General features: G+C 45.8%; 1 protein-coding gene across 5 annotated transcripts in view; it reads left to right on the top strand.

Moving 5' to 3' along the window:
* LOC147619051 (uncharacterized) overlaps positions 1 to 26620 on the top strand; it is a 93962-nt gene that overhangs the window by 25451 nt on the left and 41891 nt on the right. For all 5 annotated transcript variants that reach the window (XM_086774271.1, XM_086774270.1, XM_086774273.1 and 2 more), the window contains one exon: positions 6182 to 6251. In XM_086774271.1, the coding sequence (XP_086630397.1) occupies positions 6182 to 6251 (70 nt within the window). The remainder of the gene's footprint in view (positions 1 to 6181; positions 6252 to 26620) is intronic.

Raw genomic sequence — 26620 nt, 5'->3', positions numbered from 1 at the left:
CAAACAACCCTCTCCAGAATAAACTCGTCATCCGTGGATCACGGTCACTAATGATAGACGTAGGCAAGCCATGATACTTGAAGATGTTCGCCATGAACAACTTCACCATATGATCAACTTTGATCGTCTTACGCACAGGAATAAAATGAGCCTGCTTACTGAACCTGCATATGATAGTCCAAATGCCATCATTGCCCGTTTGTGTCCGTGGACGATCAAATATAAAATCCATGGCAATGCTCTCCCAAGGTCTATCTGGAATAGGTCAAGGCTGTAGTAACCCTGGTGTCTTTTGACGGTCAAACTTTACCTTCTGACAAACGATGCATTGCCTAACAAAAGCATCAACATCTCTTCTCAAGGTTGGCCAATAAAAGAAAGTCTCAACTGCTTTTACCGTGGCATCAATATCTCTATGACCTGGATACGGTGGAGCATGACTTTCAATCATAACCTTGAGGCGTAATTGCCTAGTAACACACAGTCTACCATGCATCAACAAAAACCCATCTCTGAGAGTATAGTGCTCATGCCGCTGACCCTCAAACATCTGATCATACAACCTTTCAAAGTCCTCATCATGGGCATACAGCTCTTTCATTTCATCAAGCTCATGATGATAAATAAGTGAAACTGTTGAGACTTGTGGCTTGCGTGACAAAGCATCTGCCACAACATTCTTTTTGCCTTCCACATGCACAATCTGGAAGTGAAACATAGACAAAAAGTTTGCCCATCGCATATGCTTCTCTGAAAGCTTAGTTTGCGTGATGAAATATCGCAATGTCTGATGATCTGTCTGCACAGTGAAATCAGCCCCAAGCAAATAGTGTTTCCATGTAGAAAGAGCATGAATTACAGCCAACATCTCTTTCTCATAAACCTGTAAATGCTTCTCGGCATTCTGCAATATTCGACTCTCATAGGCTATCACATGTCCTTCCTGCATGAGAACTGCCCCAATAATTTCCTGATCAGCCCATCTAAACGGAGTTGCCTTCTTTGTTAAGGCATGAAGGGGCGAATCAATTTCAGCAAAATACCGTATGTACCGCCTGGAATAGGAACACAATCCCAAAAAGCTGCGTACATCATGCACGGTCCTCAAATCTGGCCAAACAAGAATTGCTTCCACCTTCGATGGATCCATATGGACTCCATGCTTAGACACAATACGCCCCAAGAAATACATCTCTTGCAAGAAAAACCCACTCTTCTTGCCATTAATAACCAGCCTATGGTTCCGGAGTTTTGCAAACACAATGGCCAAATGCCTGCTATGCTCCTCCTTAGTTTGTGAATGCACAATCATTTCTTCCCACGAGGAGCTTTCACTTTTTGACAAATGTCACACTCTTGCTTGGGACTGTATCACTTCAGTATATTCAACATAGTTGCTTCATCTCTCTCTCTCTCTCTCTCTCTCTCTCTCTTGCACTCTCTCTCAGCACACTCTAGTGCTTGTTTGCTTCCGCTCTGTGCACTCATTCATGGTATCATCGCTCCCGGTTCAGCGTTAATTTTCCACCCCAGTTAACGTTAACTTTCTGCCCGAGTTTTGCCTCAGTTTTCAGCACCTTCAAATCTGCGTTTTCTTCTCAGTTCTACTGCTGGTCGGCTGGCTTCTTCTGGCGCCTCTCCACTGCAGATTCGGGTCTTCCCTCACTGGTTTGATCTCTGAGATTCCCTTCTTCACATGTCGGCTGCTGCTTTTTAGGGCTGCAACATCTACCTTGCTGTGTTTTCTTCCCTACAGGTGGCTCTTGCAGTTTTTGGTGTTCTGAGTTGAGGATTGGTGGCTTCTGGTACCTGTGGTGGACACTCCTTCCAAGATTGTGTATGTTTCTGAGATTGAGCCCAAGCTCTTGTGATGGTTGCCCCGACTACACTTCATATGTTCTTTGAGTTTGCAAAGTTGGATGGTCCCAACTACACTTTGTGCAAGGTGAAGGTGAAATCAGCCTCGCGTGGCGTGGATCTTTGGGATTGGCTTGTTACACTTGCCAATGCCACCCCTCCCACCCTTGCTTCCGGTGGTGTAACTCAGGCACAGATTGATATTTTGGCAGGCAAATGATCGTCGTGTTTTCTCTTTTTTGATGTTGAATTGTCAGGATTCTGTTCTCTCTCATGTGCGTACAACAGACGCTGCACATGAAGTTTCGAAGGCATTTGCAGATCTTTACGAGATTAAGTCTCCAGGACGGATTTTGGCTTTGGAAAAGCAGCTTATGAACTTGTCAGTTTCTGCCTTTCCATCTTTATCTGCTTTCATCTCGAAGATGAAAGATCTCCGGGACGAGCTTGCTGTTTGTGGCAAGGATATCTCTGCAGAGGATATGGCTATTCGGCTTCTCTCTAAGCTTCCAGAGAGGTTTGATGCTTATTTTCAGTCTCTTGTTTCTTCTCCTCGTCCTCTTCCAGTTACTTGGGAGGAAGTTCTCCCCTCCATTATGCATATTGAGTCTCGCTTTGAAGAGCAGACTGGCACCTCTGGTGGTTCTGATGGAGCTTTGGCTGCACGAGATAAAGGGAAGAATCAACAGAAGAAAGGGAAAGGGGGTTCTGACAAGAACTCCAAGAATAACGACTAGGATAAAGACAAAGACAAAAGCAGATCTTCTAAAAACAAGGACATTGAGTGTCATTATTGTGGCAAGATGTCCCAATGTCACAAGAAGAAGCAGGATGAAGAAGCAAAGAACTCTTCCTCTACAGCGGTGTCTCAGACCAAGAAGGATGATGGTATTCTTCTATTAGCAGGTACTGCTCGTGTACTTGCTCTTGTGACTTCTCAGTCGTGGTCGTGGATTGTGGATAGCGGTGCTACTGCTCACATGACACCCCATCGAGATTGGTTCTAGGACTTCACTGCCAGGACATGCGAGATCACTTTGGGTGATTCTTGTTCCGTGCCAATGCATAGACATGGCACCATCCCCATCTTCCGCTCCTCCAAGGACAAGATGAAGGCCTATGCACTGTTAGGGTTAGGGTTTGGAGATGCTACAAACACAGGCGTGGAGAGCAACAGAGAGAGAACACGACTGCTTGTATATACAGATGATAAAAATGTGAAGTACAATAGCCACATAATAAGTGACCTAAAGAGATGTGTTCACATGTCCGGCCATAAAATGTGCCGGGTGGACCAAAACACTTATAAACTGCTTATAAGTGAAACTAAGCTAAACTGGGGGAAAAAACCTCCACTAACTGAAGTGAAAAGTGCCCCAGTAATCTACTGATGATCACTAGCACTCCTCTGGGTGCATACATAGCATAAAACCCAACAAACCCCCCTGGAGTGATATGTGATTACTGTACATCATCCACCAAAAGGAAACAAATTCAAAGCAGTGCGGAATGCTTCGAATTTCGGACGTGGTAATGCCTTGGTGAAGATGTTTGCCACATTCTGATCTATAGGACAGTAGATCAGACTGATATCGCCTGCTTGGAGTCTCTCCCGAACAAAATGATAGTGAATCTCAATGTGTTTCGTGCGAGCATGAAACACAGGATTCCTGGCCACAGCAATGGCACTCTGACTATCAGTATAGATAGGTGTAGGCTCCTCCACTGAAATATCCATATCAGTCATGAGACGACGCAGCCAAACACACTCAACAGTAGTAGTGTAGGCTGCACTGTACTCTGCCTCACAAGACGAAGTGGCCACTGTGGTCTGTTTCTTGCTTAGCCAAGAAATGCATGAAGAGCCAAGAAAGAAACAATTTCCACTAGTGGAATGTCTGGTATCAAAATCACCAGCCCAATCTGAATCACTGTAAGCGTATAACTGCATGTCACCCCCCTCAGGATAAAGCAATCCAAGAGACAAGGTACCTGCAAATACCGGAATACACGTTTCACAGCTTGCCAATGTGACAACCGTGGGCTCTGCATGAATCTGCTCAACTGAGAAACTGCATACTGAATATCTGGCCGTGTAGTACACAAGTAAATAAGGCACCCAACAGCCTGAGCATATGTAGTGGCATCAAAGGAAATACTGTCATCTTGTAGTGACAGTTTCATCCCAGGCTCCATAGGAGTACTAATAGGCTTGCAATCCTGAAATTTAAACTTCTCCAGAAGTTTAGCAATATACCGAGATTGCAACAACCCAATGCCTCTGTTATCCTGCACAAACTGTATGCCCAAATAGTAGTGTACAAGCCCCAAGTCAGACATGTCAAATGTCTGTTGCAGTATCTCTTTAAAAGCTGTAATTTTGTCATCATTTGATCCCATGAGCAAGAGATCATCTACATAAAGACTGATGACCAGCAGATCTGTCTCTTCTTTCTTTACATACAGAGTGGCTTCTGATGGACTGTTCACAAATCCCTGAGTGAGTAGGAAAGCATCTATTTTTGCATACCAAGCTCGTGGAGCTTGTTTCAAACCATACAAGGCCTTTTTCAGCCTGCATACTTTCCCCTCATGACCATGTTCTGCAAAACCCATGGGTTGATATACATAAACTTCCTCCTCGAGGTCCCCATGTAGGAATGCAGTCTTTATGTCCAACTGGTGAACAACCCAACCACGATGTGCAGCCAATGCAATGACACACCTAAGTGTCGACATACGGGATGTAGGAGCAAATGTCTCCTCATAATCAATGCCCTTCTTCTGTGCATAGCCCTTTGCAACTAGACGGGCTTAGTACCTGTCAATGGACTCATTCAGAACGACCTCATGACACAAAGTTGGCCTTTGTAGAAAAGCCAACCATCACGTATCAAAAAGTGGCATGGTCCTGTGGCATCCAATATCTCTTCTCACCGTGTACTGAATTCCTCGAAATCTGTATACGTGTGCTTGATGTCATCTAGTCCCGTACCAGCGAGGTCGAGTTTAGTGGTCGGAATCAAAGTCACTTGTCCCTTCCTACTCAAAGCATCAGCCACTGGGTTGGCCTTTCCTGGAAGATACTCGATCGTACCACCAAATTGCTGGAAGATCTGGCTCCAGTGGTGCTATCGGTCACTCCATTGTGCACTTGGTATTGTCTGAATCCAACGTAATGCCGGATGGTCAGTGCGAACCTCAATTTCTCGGCCATAAAGAAAATGTTTCCAATGTTTCAAGGCATGAATGACTGCTAGGAGTTCTCGATCGTAGATTGAGTAATTCTTTTTTGCGGGTAGTAACTTACAAGACATGTAAGCTAGTGGATGGTCATTTTGTTGTAATACACCTCCAATTGCGATGTTACTCACATACGCCCAAGATGTTGAAGGGCACCGGCGCCGGCGGTCAGAGATGTCGGAGGGCACTGCGATTGCTCGCTTGATCTGTTGGAACATCTCCTGTACACTCGTGCTTGCTGCCCTAGAAGGACTGCTTGGTGCACTTTGGTCTCAAGTTCTGTCTCGTTGTCGTGGCTCGCCATAGCAGGAAAATGCACTTCCTTTCCATAGCGCAATTTGACCATCCACTATGCGTGTGGGAGACTTCCGGAGGCTGAAAACCAACCATCCTTCAAGGGACGGGAGTCATCGAAAGGGGTGGTCCACCGGAGTCTAGAAACCAGCCACGCAAGCGAGTTTTTTTTTTTGTTTTTTGTTTTTTTTTGTGGGGTGTTTCTGGCTGAATCTTCACACTTGAAGAAGGCTCTAGTACCAATGTAACATGCGGAAGCTTCGTGGTCGAATTGGTAACTTCAATGCTTAGAATTCAGCAATCTCTCTCTCTCTCTCTCTCTCTCTCTCTATTTTCTGCACATCTACTTCAGTTTTGTGCGTTATATTCGTCATGAAAGATTGCTGAATTCTGAGCATTGAAGTTACCGATTCGACCACATGTTACATCATGACACATACATGTGCTGTGGTGATGTCTGTTTTTTCCGGAGGTTGTATCATGAACACAAATGACGGCGAAGTGTTGCAGGATTGTGACTCCTCGCTTCTCTTGCTCATGGCCTGACTTGGATGCCTTGGGCTCTAGAATCCCATATATTGGATGCCTCTGGGCTCTAGAATCCCCATATAGGTTGATGTTTGTTTTTTGTTTTTCTCCTGAGGTCATATTGTGAACAAGAATGATGGCAAGTTGTCGCAAGAGGAATGGCACTCTTTGAAATTCCTCACTTGCACCCCCCCCCCCCCCCCCCCTCCAACAACAACAGCTTTGGATTAAAAAATATTGTTTTCTGGATGTTTTGTAGGCTTGGTGGAAGCACAATATTGATGTGTCAGTTGATTTCAACATAGTCACCCAAAATAACAACTTTGTTTGTAAGTGATCCTCAAGACTAATATAGCATTTTGTAGGTGGTTAATTCTATTCTAACTTCTGGCAAGAAACCCAATATGTGCTTTTTTTTTTCTCAAGTTTAGCAACACTTATTCCAAATCTCATCAGAATTTAAAACAGTAGGGAGGGTTCTCCATCTAGTCATAAAGCATGGCCAAGCATAACAGCATCCAGTCGGCCAATATAAGCAGCCCACAAGCCACGTGTGAAAAGCGATGGCATAAATGTCATTGTGAAAACCGACTTGATTACAACTTGCTATCACTTTACTATATAAAGGCAGGTCATGGGTCATTCATAATCATTCAAAGACAGAGATTGTAGAGTCAAAGTCCAAGGGCATCATGCATGTAGTCTAACAGTTTGGATCCGCCAAGTACATCTCCAAATCAGCGTTTTCCATTAACGCACAGTGAAGGATAGTAAGCATAACTTCAATTCATAGCATTCATAGTTTAGATTTACATTGGATCTATGACAATCATTGTAATTACTCATTCATTCAGTAGTATATAGTAGGAGTAGGTTAGGTAAAGAGTCTCTCTCTTCTCCTTCTCTCTACTTCTCTATGTCATGAGCATGTGATTATTTTATTGCTTTGCGTTAGATATCATTAAGTACGCGTCCGCATAGTAGTCATGTCACATTGGTATCAGAGCATGTCTAGGTCATTCCTAGGAAAAGTTTTGCATTAGTGCTAAGGTTTGCATGTAAATAAGCAAGTTAGGGTTTGCATTTTAGGGTTTGCAAGTAAAATTGGGGTTTGCGTTTTTACATTAAATTAGCCTTTTTGCATCAGTTCGCTCATTGTCAGCATAGTATAGTACTAGAAAGCCAATATTTCAGTCTAGCATGGTTCTAGGGTGTCTTGGATTCATGTAGAAGCCTAGGTTTAGGGCAAAAAAAAAAAAAAAAACCACAAGCGTTTCTTCATGGCAACCATAGAGGATATTTTCGCTTTCATGAAAAGGCAAAGTGAAGCTAGTTGGGCAATGTTCGAACGGGCATCCTAGGAAAGGGAAAAGATTTACCAACAAGCATGTGAAGACCTAGATCGTTGAAGGGAACAAACATGAGGAAGAAACAAGGCAAAGAAGGGAACAACGTGAAGAAAAGCAAGGCAAAGAAGAAAAGACAACAAAAGACGTGAAGAAAAGTATTGGAAAGAAATAAAGAAGCTTTTCACCATGATGAGTCAAAGTACTCAAGTGGAAGCAAGTGTGGTAAAGACCAAGGAAGAGGGCAAGAGTACCACAGTAGAAGACCAAGGACAAAGGGATACCAAAGAGGCACTAGAAACCGTGTTGGATCCGCAAGTCGAGGTCAACCAAGAGGTACAATTGTTTGAGCATGCAGAGCCACAAACAATTCCAGATTCCATGCGAGTTCACGAGATCATTATAGCCATCGAGGAGGTGACAGTTCGTGAGGTTCCCACAGTTATCTCCAAATCCATTGACGAGGAGGAGAAGATAAGTACTTCAGTTGTTGAGGTGTTCATGGAGTCTACCATGCCAATAGTGCTTCCAAAGGCAAAGGGGCAACTTCCATTGCCCGTAGTTCCCAAGGAGATAGTGGTGGAGACACCATATGGGAGATCCAGCCCGCAGTCGAATAGACAGCATTGAGCAAAGGCGCATCATGTGCATCCCAGCTATATGATCAGTAGTCTTGTGACATGGACTGGTATTTCCAGAGGGATGGGAGCTTTGCTAATATGATCAGTAGTTCTTTTGGCAGTGCTAGTGTGATTAGTAGGCCTCGAGGTGTAACGAGTATGATTGGAAACACTGGTGCTTGTGGTCAACTAGTATGACTAGACTCCTCAGTGTGATACATGACTTGAGAAGGGGGGATTTCCTATGTATATTTACATATGCACTTCATTATGTATGTGTAAAGATAAACGATGTATTAGATGCATGCCTTGTTTGCGTGTCCTACATACTTGTTTATGTCCGGTCTCGTAGCGCTGGGGATGCCCAGGACTACTGGCTACGAGACTGTTTGGATGCCTTTGCTTGTTGATTTGTGATTGGCTTTTTGTAGGCACCAAAATTGGCCGTTGAAACGCTCAAAAATCATGATTAAGGCTTGGTTATATTTTTATAAGGTGGAGTATTCACACCCACATTAAAAAACGGGTGTGAACACCCAATGGGCACACAAGCATTTAAGTCATTTGGAAGTGAAGGACTTGTGTTTTATTTTTTTATTAATTTTTTTTCCGGGAAAAAGATCCTTCAATTAGTTAAAAAGAAAACAGCTCTACAAAGGGCTAAATACAACCACGAAGGGCTAAATACAAACTCGCCTCATATAAGGGCGGGAAACAAGTGATCATAAGGGGGAGAGATGCTTCTCCTCCGGTTGGCCGCTCTATGAGGAGAAGGCTATCTCATACAGGGGGCGGGGGGGGGGGGGTGGGGGGGGGACAACCACTCAGGTGGTCTGTAGTGCCAAATGGGGTCGCTGCCTCTATCTGTGAGGAAAGGGCCAGGCCTCCATAGTCTCAAGAAGGCTTCCCGCTGCTTCCGCATGCGGTTAGAACCTCCTTGCAGCTTCCCCCACTGACCACGAAGGGTGTGAATGATGTCAAGCCATTGCTCCTGATGGTCTTAGCCGGCGGAGTGGGTACCCTTGATGGCCTTGCTACATCTAGCACACCAGATGTTCCAGCTGCTATCATGCTATGCTACTGCAAATCTCCCAGCGCTGGCGTGACTGGTACCGTTGCAATACGATGGTGGGAGACCTGAAGGGCATAGCCTCCCCCATCCTTCTCGTAAGTCTTGACCCGGTGGCCCAAGCGACAGTACCCCAAGTGATAATCTGAGACGATGCCCTGTCCATAACAGAGATGTGGAGAATCTGCTGCCAAATCTTCTGAGCCTTCAGGCAATCCCAAAGGCAATGTCGGTGAGACTTCTGGGGGTGGCCGCACCTCGGGCAAGCTGCTGGCCGTCCTCCGACTGCCAGCCAAGTATCCACTGCCAGACTCCTGTGTGCCGTCAACCAGAGGAAGAGAGTGATCTTCCTCGGCCGAAAGCTGTCCCAAAGCCTCTTCTATAAATTTGAAAGGAAGCGTTGTGATAGGCCCTAAGACTGCCAGTGTGCTGCTGTTGCCAGTGTGCCATCTATCTCCGACATCTGGTTCCTACGGCCGAGCCTCGCTGTATATGCAAAAAAAGGGGCATCCACCCGATATGTAGGATCATGCCACATCCACTCTCCAGGGTCCCACTGCAACCGCGTGAGAGGTCGGCACTCCCAAATCGATAACTACCAAAATCTCTTCTGGCCACCTTGGCCGGTGCTGGATCTCTGTGCCATGCACGTGCCCGAAAACCAATCACCCTCACCCTGTGCAAGGTGCAGCCTCTGAAATCCTCCAAGGGGTGCTCTGATCTCTCTAATTTGCCATGTAATCCAATAGAAAATGTGAGCAGACAACTGTCCTCATCTGCTCCATAGACCGCCACGAGAATATTGTGTCGGTGAACACGCCTAGCCATATCGGGAGGGTCGGGTCTGGAATAGGAGTCAGCCACGCCGGAGGAATAGTTGAGTCAATGTCGATGTTGAGCTTGTCTCTACCCGGATCCTTGTCAGACCTCTCTCCTGCTCCTCTTGAGGTAACTGCCTGTGTGCAACCCAATCTCCAAGAGACCTGGCTGGTCCCATGCTCAAGGCGCCCCAGGATATGTGCAGTCGGGCCCCTAGCATGTGGCCACTGGGTAAACGGATTAGGGGATTCTAGATCAAAGGCTGTCGAAGTTGCTCCTCTAAGGCCACTGGAACAATCTGTTTGAGGGCTGGCCTGAGATGATCCCAAGCACGGAGTAGACTGGTTACGAATCTATCCTCAAAGGCAGGACTAAAACCACGGGCTCGCATCTCTGTGAAGATCCATCTAGTACTCTGTGGCATAGTACCAAAAAAACCTATTTCTAGCTTTCGAAACCTTGAAACGTCGAAACGGTTTTTAAAAACCTCGAAACCTCTCCAGAACGGCAATTTCGCCCAAATTTCAAGTTTAGTTTTTTTTTCCCTTCGATTTTTCTAAGATTTTTTTACTTTTGTTTTTCTTCCATATCCTCCTCATCCTCTTCCTTCCCTCCTCTTCTCCTGCCTCCCTCCTTCCTTTTTCATCTTTTGCTACTTCTTTCACTTCTTCTCCTCCTTCCTTCATTCTCTTCTTCTCTCCTCTTCATCTTCCTTCCTCTTCTTCTCCCTTGCTCTTCTTCTCCTTTTCTCCTATTCTCCTCTCTTCTTTCCCCTTTTTTCTTCATACACCATCCTTCAATGTCTTAAATCTTTCCCAATTTCTACCTTCTCTTCTTTAATTGCTTACGAGTCCTTGATTAAACCATTTGTGGCATCTAATCACGCAAAATTGCCATAATGCCTCACCAAAGTAAGGATGGTTTCCTGAGATGTGTGAGAACACACCATTTTTTCATCATTACACACTGTTTTTGGATGGCTACTATAAGTTCTTTAGATATTTATACTTTATGAAATTTTTTATTTTTCGAAACCTCGCGATTTCTTAGCCAAGGGACGAAACCTTTCGAAACAAAACCCCAAAAACCTCGAAACAAAAAAAACCTCGAAACGTTTCTTGTGACTATGCTCTACGGCCACGGGCCTCCAAGGCTCGGAGTGCAAGCTGAAATCCGGGCCAAGAGGAAATCCTTCCAAGGCTCACCACCGGGTTGGAGTCCTTTGACAATCAACTTGCCCAACAGGGCACGACTTTGTATAGCTGGATCAATGAGACCTAGCTCCCCTCTGCTACGTGTATGAATGATCACTCTCCATGCCACCTTGGCCATTGCTGGCCTCCCATCACTTCCGGCCCACAAGAAGTTCCGGATCAAATGCTGTACCTAGCCAATACAAGCTTGAGAAAGGGCCCAACACGAGGTGATGTACCACATGGTGGCAAGCAGTATCTGGTTCGCCACCACCGCTCTGCTTGCTAGGGATAGCCTCGCCGAGCTCCAGTATAGAAGCTTCTTCCGAATACTCAGAAGAAGCGGAGCGAGCTGGTGCTCGGGAGAGATATCAATGCCAACTTGGTAGTCGAGGTATCGAACTAGAGTGCCCCTCGAGATCCACTGGAAAGCCTCAGCTGGTTGCCAAGTTGGGGTGGGTGCTGAGCCTACCCAAAAACCACACGACCTGTGCTAGTTAATCTATGCTGCTGATGCACGACAGAAAATCTCTATCGCCTCCACGAATCTCTGGAGACTCCCCAACATCTCCAGCAAGGTAGGTTGCTGTGTCGTTTGCAAACTCTGAGTCTAGTAGCTCCTCCTGTGTGCGGAGGGGAAGGCGCAATCCTTGAAGTCCAGTCTCTTGGGTGGAGAGAAAACGACTCATGGCCTCGGCGACAAATAGAAAGAGGTACGGTGCCAGAGGACAGCCCTGTTGAACCAAGCGGGAAAGGGGGAATCTGTCACCTCGGGCTCCCTGAATGAGAACTTGGCTGTGAGATGCTGAATAAAGTCCTGAGACTCCACGAATCCACTCCATGGCAAATCTCATCCAGCTCATAGTGCCCTCTAGAAATCTCCAATCCACCTTATCATACGCTTTCTCAAAGTCAAGGAGTAGCACAATGAGGTCCTGCTGTCGCATCCTGGCTGAAGCAGTCTCCTCCCAAAAGGTAAAGATGTTGTCCAGAATACTTCGATCCTGAACAAAACCGGTCTTAGTGTCATGGATCGAGTCTGGGAGGGAAGGCTGAAGTGGCTTGCTGATGGCCTTGGCCAAAATCTCTTAGGCCGTCCCTAGAAGGGTGATGGGTCTCCATTGCCGGATCTCCAATCTATCACCACCCTCCTTGGGAATCAAATGTATCAAGCCCTCTGTGAGCCTCTCTAGCATGGCACTTGTGAGCATAATCTCATTGAAGGCAACGCGAAGGCCACCTTCCATGAGGTCCCAATGGCGAAGAAAGAAAGAAGCAGGAAGCCCAACCGCCCCTGGGTAATGCCTTCACCGCCCCCGCCAGCTCCTTTGCTGTGAAAGGTGTCAATAAGAAAGACCGAAGAGAGGGGGGAACCACCTCTCTTGTGCGTCTCCAGACTATCTCGCGTGCATCCATCACCTAGGGGGATAATGGGGCACCAGTGAGAAGAGACCGGAATAAATCCGTGGCGATGGCTCTCACCTGTGGGGGATGGAAAACAATAACTCCATCCTGGCCACGTAGCCTACGAATACTGTCTCTCCTCCTGTGAGGGCCGGCTATCTCAAAGAAGTCTCCAGTAACTCTGTCACCGGCCTGAGTCCAGAAGGAGGCTCTGGCATGGTATGTATACTCCACCCTTCTCTCCTCAATGGATTGAATCTCCGTGCGGGCAATAGCGATGTGACTCTCAATCACGGGCTGCTCGGGGAACTCTCCTGAAGACGCTGTAAAGAGGCTAGGCCCCTCCTTAGACTCCTCTCATGCTCCTGAAATCCCTCCTATCTCCTCTGGGCTGCCTCTTGTAAGAAAATACTGACCTCCCCAAGGCCCTCATCCAAAGTGCACGCTGTAGATCCTGAGGAAAGGTCCAGACCCGCCCATATTTGTTCAATCCGGCTACAAATCTCGGGGTCTTGAATGAGGCTGTCTGGAATCGTGGAGCTCGCATGTATGTCATGCCTCCATGGGTCCTCTAGGGACAGAATAACTAGGGCATGATCTGAAAATGTAGTGCCTGCCAGAATACCAACCATGCCTCCACGGCTGCAAGCCCACTCGTCAACATAAAACCTGTCCAGCCGAGAGAGGTTGGGGCCAGTGCTCTACCTATCCGATTGAGAAAAGCTAGGAATCCCAGGGCTGCGCCCAAACTCTGGAAGATGCCAAGGGTCCTGTCCCCTAAGAATCAGTTTCATCTCCTCCCATGCAGAGTACTGCCACCTCCCATGCAGAATCAGTTTCTGTCCTCTGCTGCCTCTATCATGTTGAAGTCACCGCCCATGCACCAAAAAACAGCATGGGGAAGGGCTTGTCGGACAATGCTCCAAAAGATAGCTCTACCTGCAGCCGCATTCGGGGCATAAATTTTGAGGAAGGCAACACTATCCTCTCCAATCAGAATGGTAACCCACTGAGCATGTCCTAGAACTATGACTCCAGATCTTGTCACAGACAGTTGCTCACTGACAGAGAGACACATTCCTCCTCCCTGCGTCCCTGAAGGGCTGAAGGATGGAGACCAAAAAGTATGACTCCTGCCTCGTAGAATCTTTCCGCAGCGGCGGGTACGCCCCTTAGTAAGATGGTGCTCCGGAAGGAAAAGAATGTTGATAGATCCCCCCACCATAGCTCGATGCAGCTCTGCTCTAAGGACGCCTCGTCTCTAAAAGCACTGAGGCCCCCCTAAGCCTTGAATGTTCCATCAGACAATCCTCATATCAATCTCTATGTGAGGCGGAACTACCGGAACTGCCCTCCGCTCGAAGAGTCCTAGGTGCGGGCTTGGACGGGGAATAGTCACAATCTGTCCTGGTGTGGAGTTGCGCCAAGTGGGCGTGGATCATGCCCTCCATGTACTGCCACTTTGCCTGAGCGCGAGAGTATGCATACTCCGTGCTCCAACGATCACAATGGAGGTATCTGTAAGAAGGGGGGAGATGTACTGCGAGAGAGGTATGCATGAACACAAAAAGAAGCACCTCCAGGCTAGAGGTCACCATCTCCCATCCCTGGTCTCTGTGTGCTAATCCACCAAGCTCCATCCTGGCCAAAGGCCATAGATGAGTAAGAACGTCAGTGATCCGGATATCCTACGCTCAAGGGGAAAGAGAAGATTATCGCGCCATCCTCTGGCGTAGAGGGTCTGGAGTGGTGGAAGACCCCACACATATCCGAATAGGAGCTACGGTCTCCTCGAACGTGGCTGTCCCTTCCATCGGAAGACACCGTAAGAAAATATAATCCATAGGCTGCCCCAAGATCTTGGGGGGGCCGCCTAGAGACTCAGGTGGGAGAGCCCTCATTGGTGAGGAGAGTTGTTACGAGGCGCGCCTCTAACGGTTAGAGGCGTTCAAGGCGTACGACTGCCTGATCGAGGCGTCCACATTTTTTTATTTTTTACTTTTTATTTATTTTTTGGTTGGCTGGTTTGAGTCTTTAGACGGGGGCTTTAAGGGCCCAAGGCAGCCCCTCTCACACACACACACTCTCTCTCCCTCATTCTCTCCCTCCCTCCCTTAAGCCTTTCTCAAGACCCAAAGTTGAAAGTTCAAACTTCAAACACACTAGGATGATGATGTTCTTTATACCCACTTTTGGAGCTCTCTCTATACTCTACCGGTTCATTTCAATTCATTTCATTTTACTTTGTACCCTTGAATCTTGATGATGTATCCAGATGATGATGATGGACTATTTTGGTCTCATAGGTCATTTTGGCCTTTTGCAAACGTTTAATACAGCTTTCTTTCTTTCACACACACACTCTCTCTCCCTCCCTCAAGGCTCATACATACACACACTCTCTCTCTCTCTCTCTCTCTCTCTCTCTCTCTCTCTCTCTCTCTCTCTCTCAACTTTCACTATATATATATATATATATATATATATATATATATATATATAGTGAAAGTACGTGGCGGGTATGGTACGTGCCTCAAAAGACTCGTATTTTTAGAGACGTTAGAGGCGTGTTAGAGGTGTCTGTTATATATATATACATATATATATATGTATATGTATATATATATATACATATACATATATATATATGTATATGTATATGTATATATATATATATATATATATACATATACATATATATATGTATATGTATATATATATATACATATATATGTATATGTATATGTATATATATATATATATATATATATATATATATATATATATATATATGTATGTATATATATATGTATATGTATATGTATATGTATATGTATGTATATATGTATGTGTATGTGTATGTATATGTATATGTATATGTATATGTATATGTATATATATATGTATATGTATATGTATATATATATATATATATGTATATGTATATATGTATATGTATATGTATATATATATATATATATATATATATATATATATATGTATATGTATATATATGTATATGTATATATATGTATATGTATATATATGTATATGTATATATATATAACAGACACCTCTAACACGCCTCTAACGTCTCTAAAAATACGAGTCTTTTGAGGCACGTACCATACCCGCCACGTACCAAACGCCTCTGACGCCTCTAACAACCTTGCTAGTGAAGCTGCAATGGTCATCTCCACCGGCTCTGAGAAACGATGAATCAGGCGGCGAATGGTACTTGCCGGCTGTCTCCTCTCTGGGTTAGGGGTTGCAGAGGGCCGACGGGAATGCTTTGGAGAGGTGGAGGGGGGGGATCATAGGCATTGAGAAAGAGGAAGGGGCAAATGGAGCGACTGCGGGAAGAGTCGGAGGCAAGGGTGGGGGAGTGGGAGGGGGAGTGGGAGTGGGAAGGCGGAGAGGCTGGAGAGGGATGTTGTTGAGAGGTATCCATCGGAGAGGAAGGCTCGATGAAGGTCAACTTGCCCCACTGGGCACTGAAGGCCAGAGGAGAAGTCACGACGAGGAATCGGCCGCCACCGGGAGGGGGGGGGGACCCTCTCCGTGTGACTGGAGGGGGTCCGCCGTCTGCGGGCAGGTGCTATGATAAGTGCTCGAAACGGTTCTTAGATAGAACTGAATCGTCCTGCATGTTGCCAGCCTGGCGTGCACGGCGGCGACGCTCAGCTTTGGTGCTCGGCTGGCAAACAAGGCAGGGGCCAACCGTCTGCCACTCTCCGGCTGATGGGTCATCCATGGTCGGAACCTAGTGCACCGCGGCCTGGGAACCTACTCCTCCCTCGACCCCCTGATGAGGATCTGAGTGGGAAGTAGGTGGGGGCACCACCGCCCGGGGGCGGTCGCCTAGTTTGACGCCAAGGGCAAACTCTGGCCAGATGACCCATCTGTCTACAAATAAAGCATTGGCGTGCAAGGTTGGAATACTCCACTCGTTGCATAATGGGATCGCCCCGAAGACTGGGAATAGATATCATGTGAGGCACAGAATCCGGCGAGGCAATACAAATGCGGAGAGATGGAATCCCCGCTGCTCGTGCGAGGACCGAGGCAGGGAGGGGGGGGGGGGTTTGTGTTCCATCACTCTCCCGATGGCACCACTAATCACTGGGAGAAGAGGAAGGTATTCCTTCCTGAGGCCTGAAAAGCAGACTGTCACGGCGGGAAAGCTTGAAACTCCAGCCACGTGGGTAAGTGTTGGAGCCATCGCATGCTTACACCATGGTGGTGGACGTGGGGAAAGGAATATGGCTGCTAGCGATGAATTGGGCACCAACTGACTCTTTCGCACACCGACGCGGAGAAGCATTGGAAGCAGCCAGAAACATTTCATGCTTTTTCTCTCTTACTCTCAGCCGGTGGACTGAAGCGAAAGGACCCCTTCTCTCTCTCTCTCTCTCTCTCTCTCTCTCTCTCTCTCTCTCGCACTCGGTGGATTTGAAGACATGTATGGCTGACCGCGAAAAAGACATCACAGAAATGCAAAACACTTTGGAATCATGTAAGGCAAAAGTGGCTGCAGGTGAGAAGGAAATGCATTCATGGGCTGAAATTGCCAGTGCCACAAAGAAACAAATTGAGGAAGTCAACCCATGGATTGAAGCAGTAAAAAAACAGAAGGATACACTAGTCAATAAAGTAGAGGTGATGAATGCTACATTGGAAGAGGAAGCCAAGAGACGGGCACGTGCCTTACATGTACGTGTAGTTGGGTGGGAAGATAAGGGAAATCCTCAAGAGGATGCAAAAGCTCTTGCAACAAAAATTGGAGCCACTGATGTACCCATTACTGGAGCATGGCGAGTAGGCAGGGATGAAACCAGGGCGAAGATATTGATCATCAGGTTTGGTGACTTGGAGAAGAAGAAGGCCTTCCTCTCCAAAAGGATGGCCCTTAAGGGGGAAAAGATTTACTTGGATGAGGACCTTACACTGGCACAGATAGCACACCGGAAGGAACACATGCCGCGTGTGCTTGAGGCAAGTGAAACCGGCCTCTGGTAAAAACCAAAGTGCGGTAGACTAGCAGTCACCCTTCCACTTGTAGTCCAAATAAATAACGAAATTAACTGGAGCTAGAATGCCCCAAAACTGAAAAGAAATCGACACCTGTTGGCCCCAAAGCTTGGCGCCCCTTTCGGTATTTCTTTATTCAAATTCAATGAGATGTAAAACTGAGTACAACAAAGCCAGCCAGGAGAATAAACCTGTATGTCCAATTTGGCAGCCCTCAAGACCTCTTAGCACAGAGGATTCACACACAGATCTGTGTCCCACAAAAGCAACACACTGTGCTTCCCTCTGATCAACCAAGACAATTCAGCAGGGCAGCCTTGAGCACACATCTGGCATATTCCATGAACATGGTTCCACAACTCAATTCAAATATACATCCACTGTCCAGTCTCTGTTTCCACCCTTCAAACTGCCATACCCCTCCTCTCACAAGGGGCCAGATGACACAACTCTGCAGCAGCAGACATAAGCCAGTGGAAAGAAAGAAAGATGGACAAGTTCAGAGCTTACCAATTCAATGTGTGGTTCTGCACCCGTGAGACTGATCGTACCAGTCTGTACTTGACAAAGACTGTCTGTACTTTCCTCCCTGCAACCACTTGACTGATGCACCAACTACGCTCTGACAAAGCACCGCCTGCAACTAGAGATGCGCCACCTGCAATCTGTTCAGGACTAAACATATTACGGAAGCTGGCTGTACCTGTCCGTACAGGTCAGCAGTACCTGACTGTACCTGTCCGTACAGGAATGTACGGATTGTACCTGCAGTCGCCTGAACCTGCCCGCCTGCTGTTTGTACCCTGGTCGCCTGCGCCGCCTGAACCAGATGCTGCTCAGCAGTCTGTACCTGCTGTTGTACAGCAACGCCTGCAACCTGTTATGTACCGCCGCCAACAGTACGGACTGTACTAGCTGTCCGTACCTGCCTGCGCCGCCTGACCCTGCAGCAGCCGATTGTACGGGCAGCCTCCACTAGTGCTGCACGGCCTGCCTCCACGTGGACTGTACAGCCTGCCTGTATGCAGCCAAAAACCAGCAGCCAGTCAACCATGTTTTTCTTCTCCTCCACGCACGTATCTTGCACGCCTTCCCAAAAGCAAGAGAGAGAGAGAGAGATGAGAGAGGCGTGTACCAAAAGTGGAGTTGCCCCTCTCTCCAAAAATATCCTAAGCCCCTTTCTCAAGTTATATTAAACTTCTAAGGGTCACTTATGCCTAGGGGCCACCCATGGTTAGAACATTAAAAATATTAATGTTTTTGGTTCCCCTTCACACTTGAAGATGTCCACACATCATAACATTTGTCTGGGCACCCCAAATATGAATCATTTAATATTTGTCTTACTCACCAACCACCATGCCCACACTTGTGCTGTTCCATTTTCACAGGGTCATGACATAGCCCCCTCTTGAAAAATGGCAAGCGTCCTCGATGGCAATCTGGTGATACAGCAAGATGTCCAAAGTGAAATATAGCCAACATCTCTTTCTCGTAAACCTGTAAATGCTTCTCGGCACCCTGTAATATTCGACTCTCATAGGCTATCACATGTCCTTCCTGCATGAGAACTGCCCCGATGCTGTTTCCACATGCATCAAGCCTTTCGGAGGTCCGGTAATACCAATACTGGATCCGAAGTAAGCTTTTCTTTAAGCTTTTTAAAGGCTGTAATTTCCTGATCAGCCCATCTAAACGGAGTTGCCTTCTTTGTTAAGGCATTAAGGGGTGAAGCAATTTCAGCAAAATACCGTATGTACCGCCTATAATAGAAACACAATCCCAAAAAGCTGTGTACATCATGCACGGTCCTCAAATCTGGTCAATTAAGAATTGCTTCCACCTTCGAAGGATCCATATGGACTCCATGCTTAGACACAATATGCCCCAAGCAGTGTATCTCTTGCAAGAAAAACTCACTCTTCTTTGCCATTAATGACCAGCCTATGGTTCCGGAGTTCGTCAAACACAATGGCCAAATGCCTTCTATGCTCCTCCTCAGTGTGTGAATGCACAATCATATCATCAAAGAATGTGCCCACAAGCGCTCTATGAGGCCGGAAAATCCTGTCCATCATTCTGTTAAATGTGGTAGGTGCATTTGTCAAACCAAAGGGCATAACCAAGAACTCATATAACCCAAAAGTGGTTCGAAATGCTGTCTTATGCACATCCTCGGGTCTAATACGTATCTGATGATACCCGCTTTTCAAGTCAATCCGACTAAAGACCGTGGAGCCCTGTAAGCGGTCCAAAATGTCATCGATCCTCAGAATGGGGAATCGATTCTTGATGGTATTCTTGTTCAGCGTCCTGTAATCAATACACATGCGCCAAGGACCATCTTTCTTTTGCACTAAGAGTACATGTGAGCAAAAGGGTGATGAGCTAGGCTGTATCAACCCTTTATTCAACAGCTCCTGTACCTGACTCATAATTTCTTCTTGTTGGGCTGCACTAACACGGTACGGCGGTCTATTTGGTGGAGTACTACCCGGAATTAGATCAATCGCATGATCTTTTGGCCTTTCCGGAGGAAGTTCTCCTGGCAATTACTCGGAAAAACAATCTTGGAACTCAGATAAGAAATCAGTCCTGCCCTTATCTAACGTAGACAAATTAGATTTAGACTCATCATCTGTTGCATCCTTTACAAAAATCAAGTACGCGGAAAGATGCTTTTTCATTATTGATGAAATTGCCGAAGCTGATACAATAGGAACAGATTTCCCTTTAAGCTTTACATCCAAAACATGTTCTTTCCCTCTATGAGTCAAAGTAATCTTCCTATTGTACGTATCCACCACCGCATGTACTCTATGGCACCATGGCATACCCAACAAAACATCACATCCATCAAGTGGCATGATGAAAAATTCTTCGCTGTCCACATAACCCTACAAATGAAGCCAGAGCTTCCCAATAATAGGAGTGACGGGTTCTGCATACCCAAGACAAGCCATGTTAGCCTCATATAAAGGCCCCATCTCCTCTGCACGGATCCCCAATTGGCCAGCCAAATCCGGTGAAATAAAGTTAGCTCTAGCACATGTGTCAAAGAAAATCAAGGCATTTTGATCTCTCACTTTGTCCCATGCCTTGCACAACTCAGTCTGTTCACCACCTGGCTGTTCCCCAACAAGATCAAGAACTAACCCTGCAGAAGGTTTTGGTTTCTTTGACTTGGGCTCCCCTTTGGTGTCAAAGTCCTTTTGGGACTTTCTCTTAGGACAATTAAAAGACATATGTCCTTCCTCTGTACAATAAAAACATTTCCGAGCATCCATCAAAGCCTGTCTCTCCTCAGGAGTTCTCTTGGGCATTGGCAACTTCTTATACTGCTTCTCTGTAGACCCTTTTGCATCACGTGAAGCATGCCCTGACTTTTCAGATTTCTTGCTTGAGTTCTTACTGCCTTTAAATCAAGATGAGACTCCAGTGAGTAACGCATTTGCTGTCATAGCATTCTCTATCATTTGTGACATATTTGTTACTCGAGTCTTTATGCAATAGTCACGCACTTCCTTGGGCAGCCCACAACAATACTTCTCCACCTGCTTAGACAGAGGCACTGTACGATACTGGGAGTAAAGCTTCCCAAAACTTCTTATTATAATCTTCAAGATTTTCACACTTTGATGCATCCAACTTGTGCCATGCTGTCATTACATCGATGTCAAAAGTAGATGTGAGCCATACGGAAGAGAACACCTGTTTAAATTTTACCCAAGTAGATGGTGCTATGCCCTGCAGAAGAAGAGTAGACCACCACTGCAATGCATTGCCTTTGAGAAAAGTCGCAGATTTTCTCACCTTAGAGGACTCCGTGTAATTACCACCAGAAAAAGCAGCATCAAACTGTTGTAAAAAGGTAAGTGCCTTTAGTTTATCTATGGCCCCACTGAATGTATCAAATTTCACAGTAGCTCCCCCTTCCTTATAATCCTTTGCCTTACCCATAGGGGTTAGATTATCATAAGGAAGTGGCTTCACAAGATTGCTACCCCCTGCATTCATGCCCATCATAGGGTCAACATTACCAATTCCCACACCTGGCATGCCATACATTCCAACCATGTTTCCAAACATACCACTATGCATACCGGGCTGCATGCCCCCATACATATTTCCTTGCATTCCAGGTTGCATGCCCCCAAACATGTTTCCTTGCATTCCGGACTGCATTCCACCATACATATTCCCTTGCATACCAGGCTGAAAATTAGCTCCAAAAGTCCCTGGCATACCCATGCCTCCCTGAGGATAACCCCCAGTCATGGATTGGAACACAGGGCCACCACCAAAATAACTTGGATGCATAGTCTGCTGAGGAATAGATGGCTGTCCGAAGAAGGAACTCTGTGAGTTAGCACCAAAAGCATGTTGCATGTTCGGAAACTGTCCAAAAGATGGATCCTGTGGGAAGGCACCACTATTGCCCTGAGGTGGGTTCTTAGAACGCACTTTCTTCTTCTTTTTTTCAGGCTCAGAACGGGATCTCATAAATTCAGCAAACTTCTCACTTCGTGTGAGGTGCATAAACACATCCATTACACCTGTCAAACGATTTTTAAACTGAGCATCATCTTCCTCTTTACTAGGCATATCTTCTGGCTGTGTTACATCCTCATATTGTTCATCATCTGCAGCCTGTTCTCTTGCAAGAATATCCTCAGATTCATTTCTCTCAGGAGAGGTCGCTTGCTCTTCCTCTTCATTATAAAAATATTCATCTTCTGTGTCTGACATGCTGCTGAATTTTTTAGCAATGACTTTTCTCGAGGCAACCACGAGCTCACCCCCTTAAGAAAGTTGATGATGGGTCCCGGCAACGGAACCTTCAAACCGGCCTCTGGTAAAAACCAAAGTGCGGTAGACTAGTAGTCACCCTTCCACTTGTAGTCCAAATAAATAACGAAATTAACTGAAGCTAGAATGCCCCAAAACTGAAATGAAATCGACACCTGTTGGCCCCAAAGCTTGGCGCCCCTTTCGGTATCTCTTTATTCAAATTCAATGAGATGTAAAACTGAGTACAACAAAGCCAGCCAGGAGAATAAACCTGTATGTCCAATCTGGCAGCCCTCAAGACCTCTTAGCACAGAGGATTCACACACAGATCTGTGTCCCACAAAAGCAACACACTGTGCTTCCCTCTGATCAACCAAGACAATTCAGCAGGGCAGCCTTGAGCACACATCTGGCATATTCCATGAACATGGTTCCACAACTCAGTTCAAATATACATCCACTGTCCAGTCTCTGTTTCCACCCTTCAAACTGCCATACCCCTCCTCTCACAAGGGGCCAGATGACACAACTCTGCAGCAGCAGACATAAGCCAGTGGAAAGAAAGAAAGATGGACAAGTTCAGAGCTTACCAATTCAATGGGTGGTTCTGCACCCGTGAGACTGATCGTACCAGTCTGTACTTGACAAAGACTGTCTGTACTTTCCTCCCTGCAACCACTTGACTGATGCACAATTTACGCTTTGACAAAGCACCGCCTGCAGCTAGAGATGCACCACCTGCAATCTGGACTGAACAGTACGGAAGCCAACTGTACCTGTCCGTACAAGTCAGCAGTACCTGACTGTACCTCTCCGTACAGGACTGCACCTGTCCGTACAGGTCAGCAGTACCTGACTGTACCTGTCCGTACAGGACTGTACGGATTGTACCTGCAGTCACCTGATCCTGCATGCCTGCTGTCTGTACCCTGGTCGCCTGCGCCGCCTGAACGAGATATTGCTCAGCAGTCTGTACCTATTGTCGTACATGAGCGCCTGCAACCTGTTATGTACCGCCGCCAACAGTACAGACTGTACTAGCTGTCCGTACCTGCCTGCGCCACCTGACCCTGCAGAGCAGCCGACTGTACTTGCAGTAGCCGATTGTACGGGCAGCCTCCACTAGTGCTGTACGGCCTGCCTCCACGTGGACTGTACAGCCTGCCTGTATGCAGCCAGAAACCAGCAGCCAGTCGACCACGTTTTCCTTCTCCTCCACGCACGTATCTTGCACGCCTTCCCAAAAGCGAGAGAGAGAGAGAGAGAGAGAGAGAGAGAGAGAGAGAGAGAGAGAGAGAGAGGCGTGTACCAAAAGTGGAGTTGCCCCTCTCTCCAAAAATATCCTAAGCCCCTTTCTCAAGTTTATTAAACTTCTAAGGGTCACTTATGCCTAGGGGCCACCCATGGTTAGAACATTAAAAATATTATGTTCTTGGTCCCCCTTCACATTTGAAGATGTCCACACATCATAACATTTGTCCGGGCACCCCAAATATGAATCATTTAATATTTGTCTTGCTCACCAACCACCATGCCCACACTTGTGCTGTTCCATTTTCACAGGGTCATGACAGCAAGGAAAGAGGGAAAATGGGCGGTATACAGAGATGGCCGAGTCATCATTACGGAGAGGAGGCCCGCTTGACGGTGCGCGGCCTATGAGACCTTGCGATTCACGGTGTGGAATTGCAACGGAGCCCTTAGAACAGATGCAGGATACTTTGAGGATACTTTCAGACACAGTGATATTGCTATGTATACGGAGACCCATCAGTGCACAAACAAGAGGCTTCCTGACGTCCAGGGTTATAGCCCTCAGCCACGCACAGTGGGAGGTACCAGAGGATCTAGAGGAGTGGCAATATTTTACAGGGAGGAGCTTCGTGACAAAATACATGTGGTACATAGAGATTCAGATGCGAGGTACATGTGGGTCCAAATATGTAGAGAGAGGCTCCGCGGGCTATATGTGGCGGTATGCTACTTTCCCCCAACCCACTCCAGGTTTGCACCATCAGGAGACACTAACATGAAATGTTTCGTCCGTTTCGTCATTTCGAAGGTTTCGTTTCGTTTCGTCTGTTTTGGACGAAACGCAAAGGTTTCGAAATGACACTTCTTATATATATATATATATATATATATATATATATATATATATATATATATATATATATATATATATATATACCAAATTTATAACATATACCAAATCAACTTGAACATAAAAGAGAGGTAACAGGTTCAAAATAGTTTCTTAAGCTAGAATTTAATTCAAGCCATTATTAGAAGCATGAAATCAAAGAGCCTAGATTCATCATTCAAGTAAGATTCAAGACTCAAGACAAAGAATGTATCTACGAGGTCAAATCACATGATAGTCCAAAGTTCAGTCACTAAAATCTCAATGTCAATAGTCAAATACAAAACCTAAGATCTCAAAATAAGTAGTTGCCAACTAGCAGGTGCTAGCATCATGCATGGAAAATCAAAAATCCTAAACCACTTGCGAGTTGCTACTATAAGCTCTTGCCATCACTATCTGTATCTAAATCACTATTATGGAAGAAGTCCTCTACCTCCCCGACCCTTGCCACTATCTCCTCGGAAGAAACACTAGTATGACCAATGGTCGTAAGAGTCTCCATAGCTCGGCCACGGCCACCTCGTCATATGTATGTGCGTAGAGTAGAGAAAGTGTCATTTGCTGCACTCAAGGGTGCGTCATCTACTGCAATCAAGGGTGCACTAGTGAATACTCGTGCAATTGCCCTTGATTGTGCACGAGTGACGCGTTGAAAGCGTTCCTCGTCCTCCCGAAGAAAACATAGGCCATGTCCTCGTTCATACGCCTCTGGATAAATGATATATCAATGTGCTTCCCTTGCTCAAGGCCAAGCTCCAGCTTCCTAAGAACTTCAGGATCGACTTCCTTCACCTTTCACTGTAAACTATCTCCTCCATGACCATGGGCAGTGGTGTTTGAGCCTTTAAGTCACTCCAAGAGGCGAAGATTGGCATTTACATACACCAATCTATCAAGTTGAGATGTGCTCAACCTGTAACAAATTTAAATTGTTAGCTAGTTGATGTGATATAATCACACATGAAGTCCAGAATTATGATTAAATTTTATTTTTACCTATTTCTTTTCTTGGTATGTATATTAGCATATATACTTTATATGCGCTCAGCCGCTCCACTAGTACAATCCTGAGAAAGAACTCGAAGAGCCAATGCGTGCAAAGTGGGAGTGAGACGTCCATTTATTTCCCACCACGATATAGCGAATCTCCGCTGCTCCGATCTCATGGCCACATCACGCATGAACTGATCTCGATCATGGATGTAGAGGATAGACTCCTCTTCAATCCTACAAGATGGCATTGCTAGTTAGTCATTGCAAGAATGTGACATGGCTTAAAGATAAGAGAAGCATGAGTTATTGCAAGAATATGACATGCTTACTTAGCTTGCTTCCCCGAGAGAAAGATCCTATCCACATAGGATGTCCAACCACTCACAAGAATACGGTTGGACCACTGTTGTTGATCCTTGTATAAAGGATGCAACATGTAAGAAACCATGTGAATTGGTTTATGAAACCAATTTCATCTGTCGGTCCAAATCCGGCGTAGATCATCCACCGAACAAATTCTTGCTCAATATAGATTCTATCTAATTGAAAATGTGAATAAGATATGATAATGCGGCAAGCCACTTGCAAGTAATACTAGTAGTTAAAAAAGTTGCATACCTCATTTGAAAGGCATCGACAATTTACCATACTTTCCTTGAGCCTATGCATGTAGTGGTAGAGTAGGCTCATTATACTTCCTTCAACAATGGTGCAATGGTTGTCTTTATAGATGCCGCTTCCTCCCAAAAATCACTATCCAAGATGTAGGAAGAAATAGTGCGAGCCTCCACTTTGCGGCTTCCTCCCCAAGCCTCCCACTCTTCATTACAAACAAGCCGCCTAAGTGCATCCTTTGTTTGTGCCATCCTAATTATATCATCAAGCAATTAAATCTCAAGTAAGTATTAAGATTACAAAATGAGAATTGAAATACGAATGAAGTCTCCAAAAAAGCTAGCCACTTATAGGCTTACCTTTGAAGAACGAGAAAAAGATAGCCAAATCTCATCTTTGAAGGTTTCACGAGATCATACTTGCATATAGCTTTAAAGAGAGCTAGTGCTTGAGTCTTCCTTGTAATGAATCTAATGATTTGTGTGGCCTTATCAAGTGTAGAGTGTACCCACTCTAGCTTTGCAATGTCCTCCATCATCAAATCCAAAGAATGGAATGCACATGGAGTCAAACAATGGAATGATAATCTCTCTCCACAAATTCACCCATCTTGGCACAATTGGAGCCATTGTCTGTGATAACTTGGACCACATTTTGTGGCCCAATCTCCT

This window comes from Cibotium barometz, chromosome 34, assembly GCF_041138505.1.
Source record: "Cibotium barometz isolate CiBa-2024 chromosome 34, ASM4113850v1, whole genome shotgun sequence".
Taxonomy (NCBI): Eukaryota; Viridiplantae; Streptophyta; class Polypodiopsida; order Cyatheales; family Cibotiaceae; genus Cibotium; species Cibotium barometz.
The sequence above is the reverse complement of the archived record's forward strand: the minus strand, read 5'-3'. Positions and strand labels throughout refer to the sequence as shown.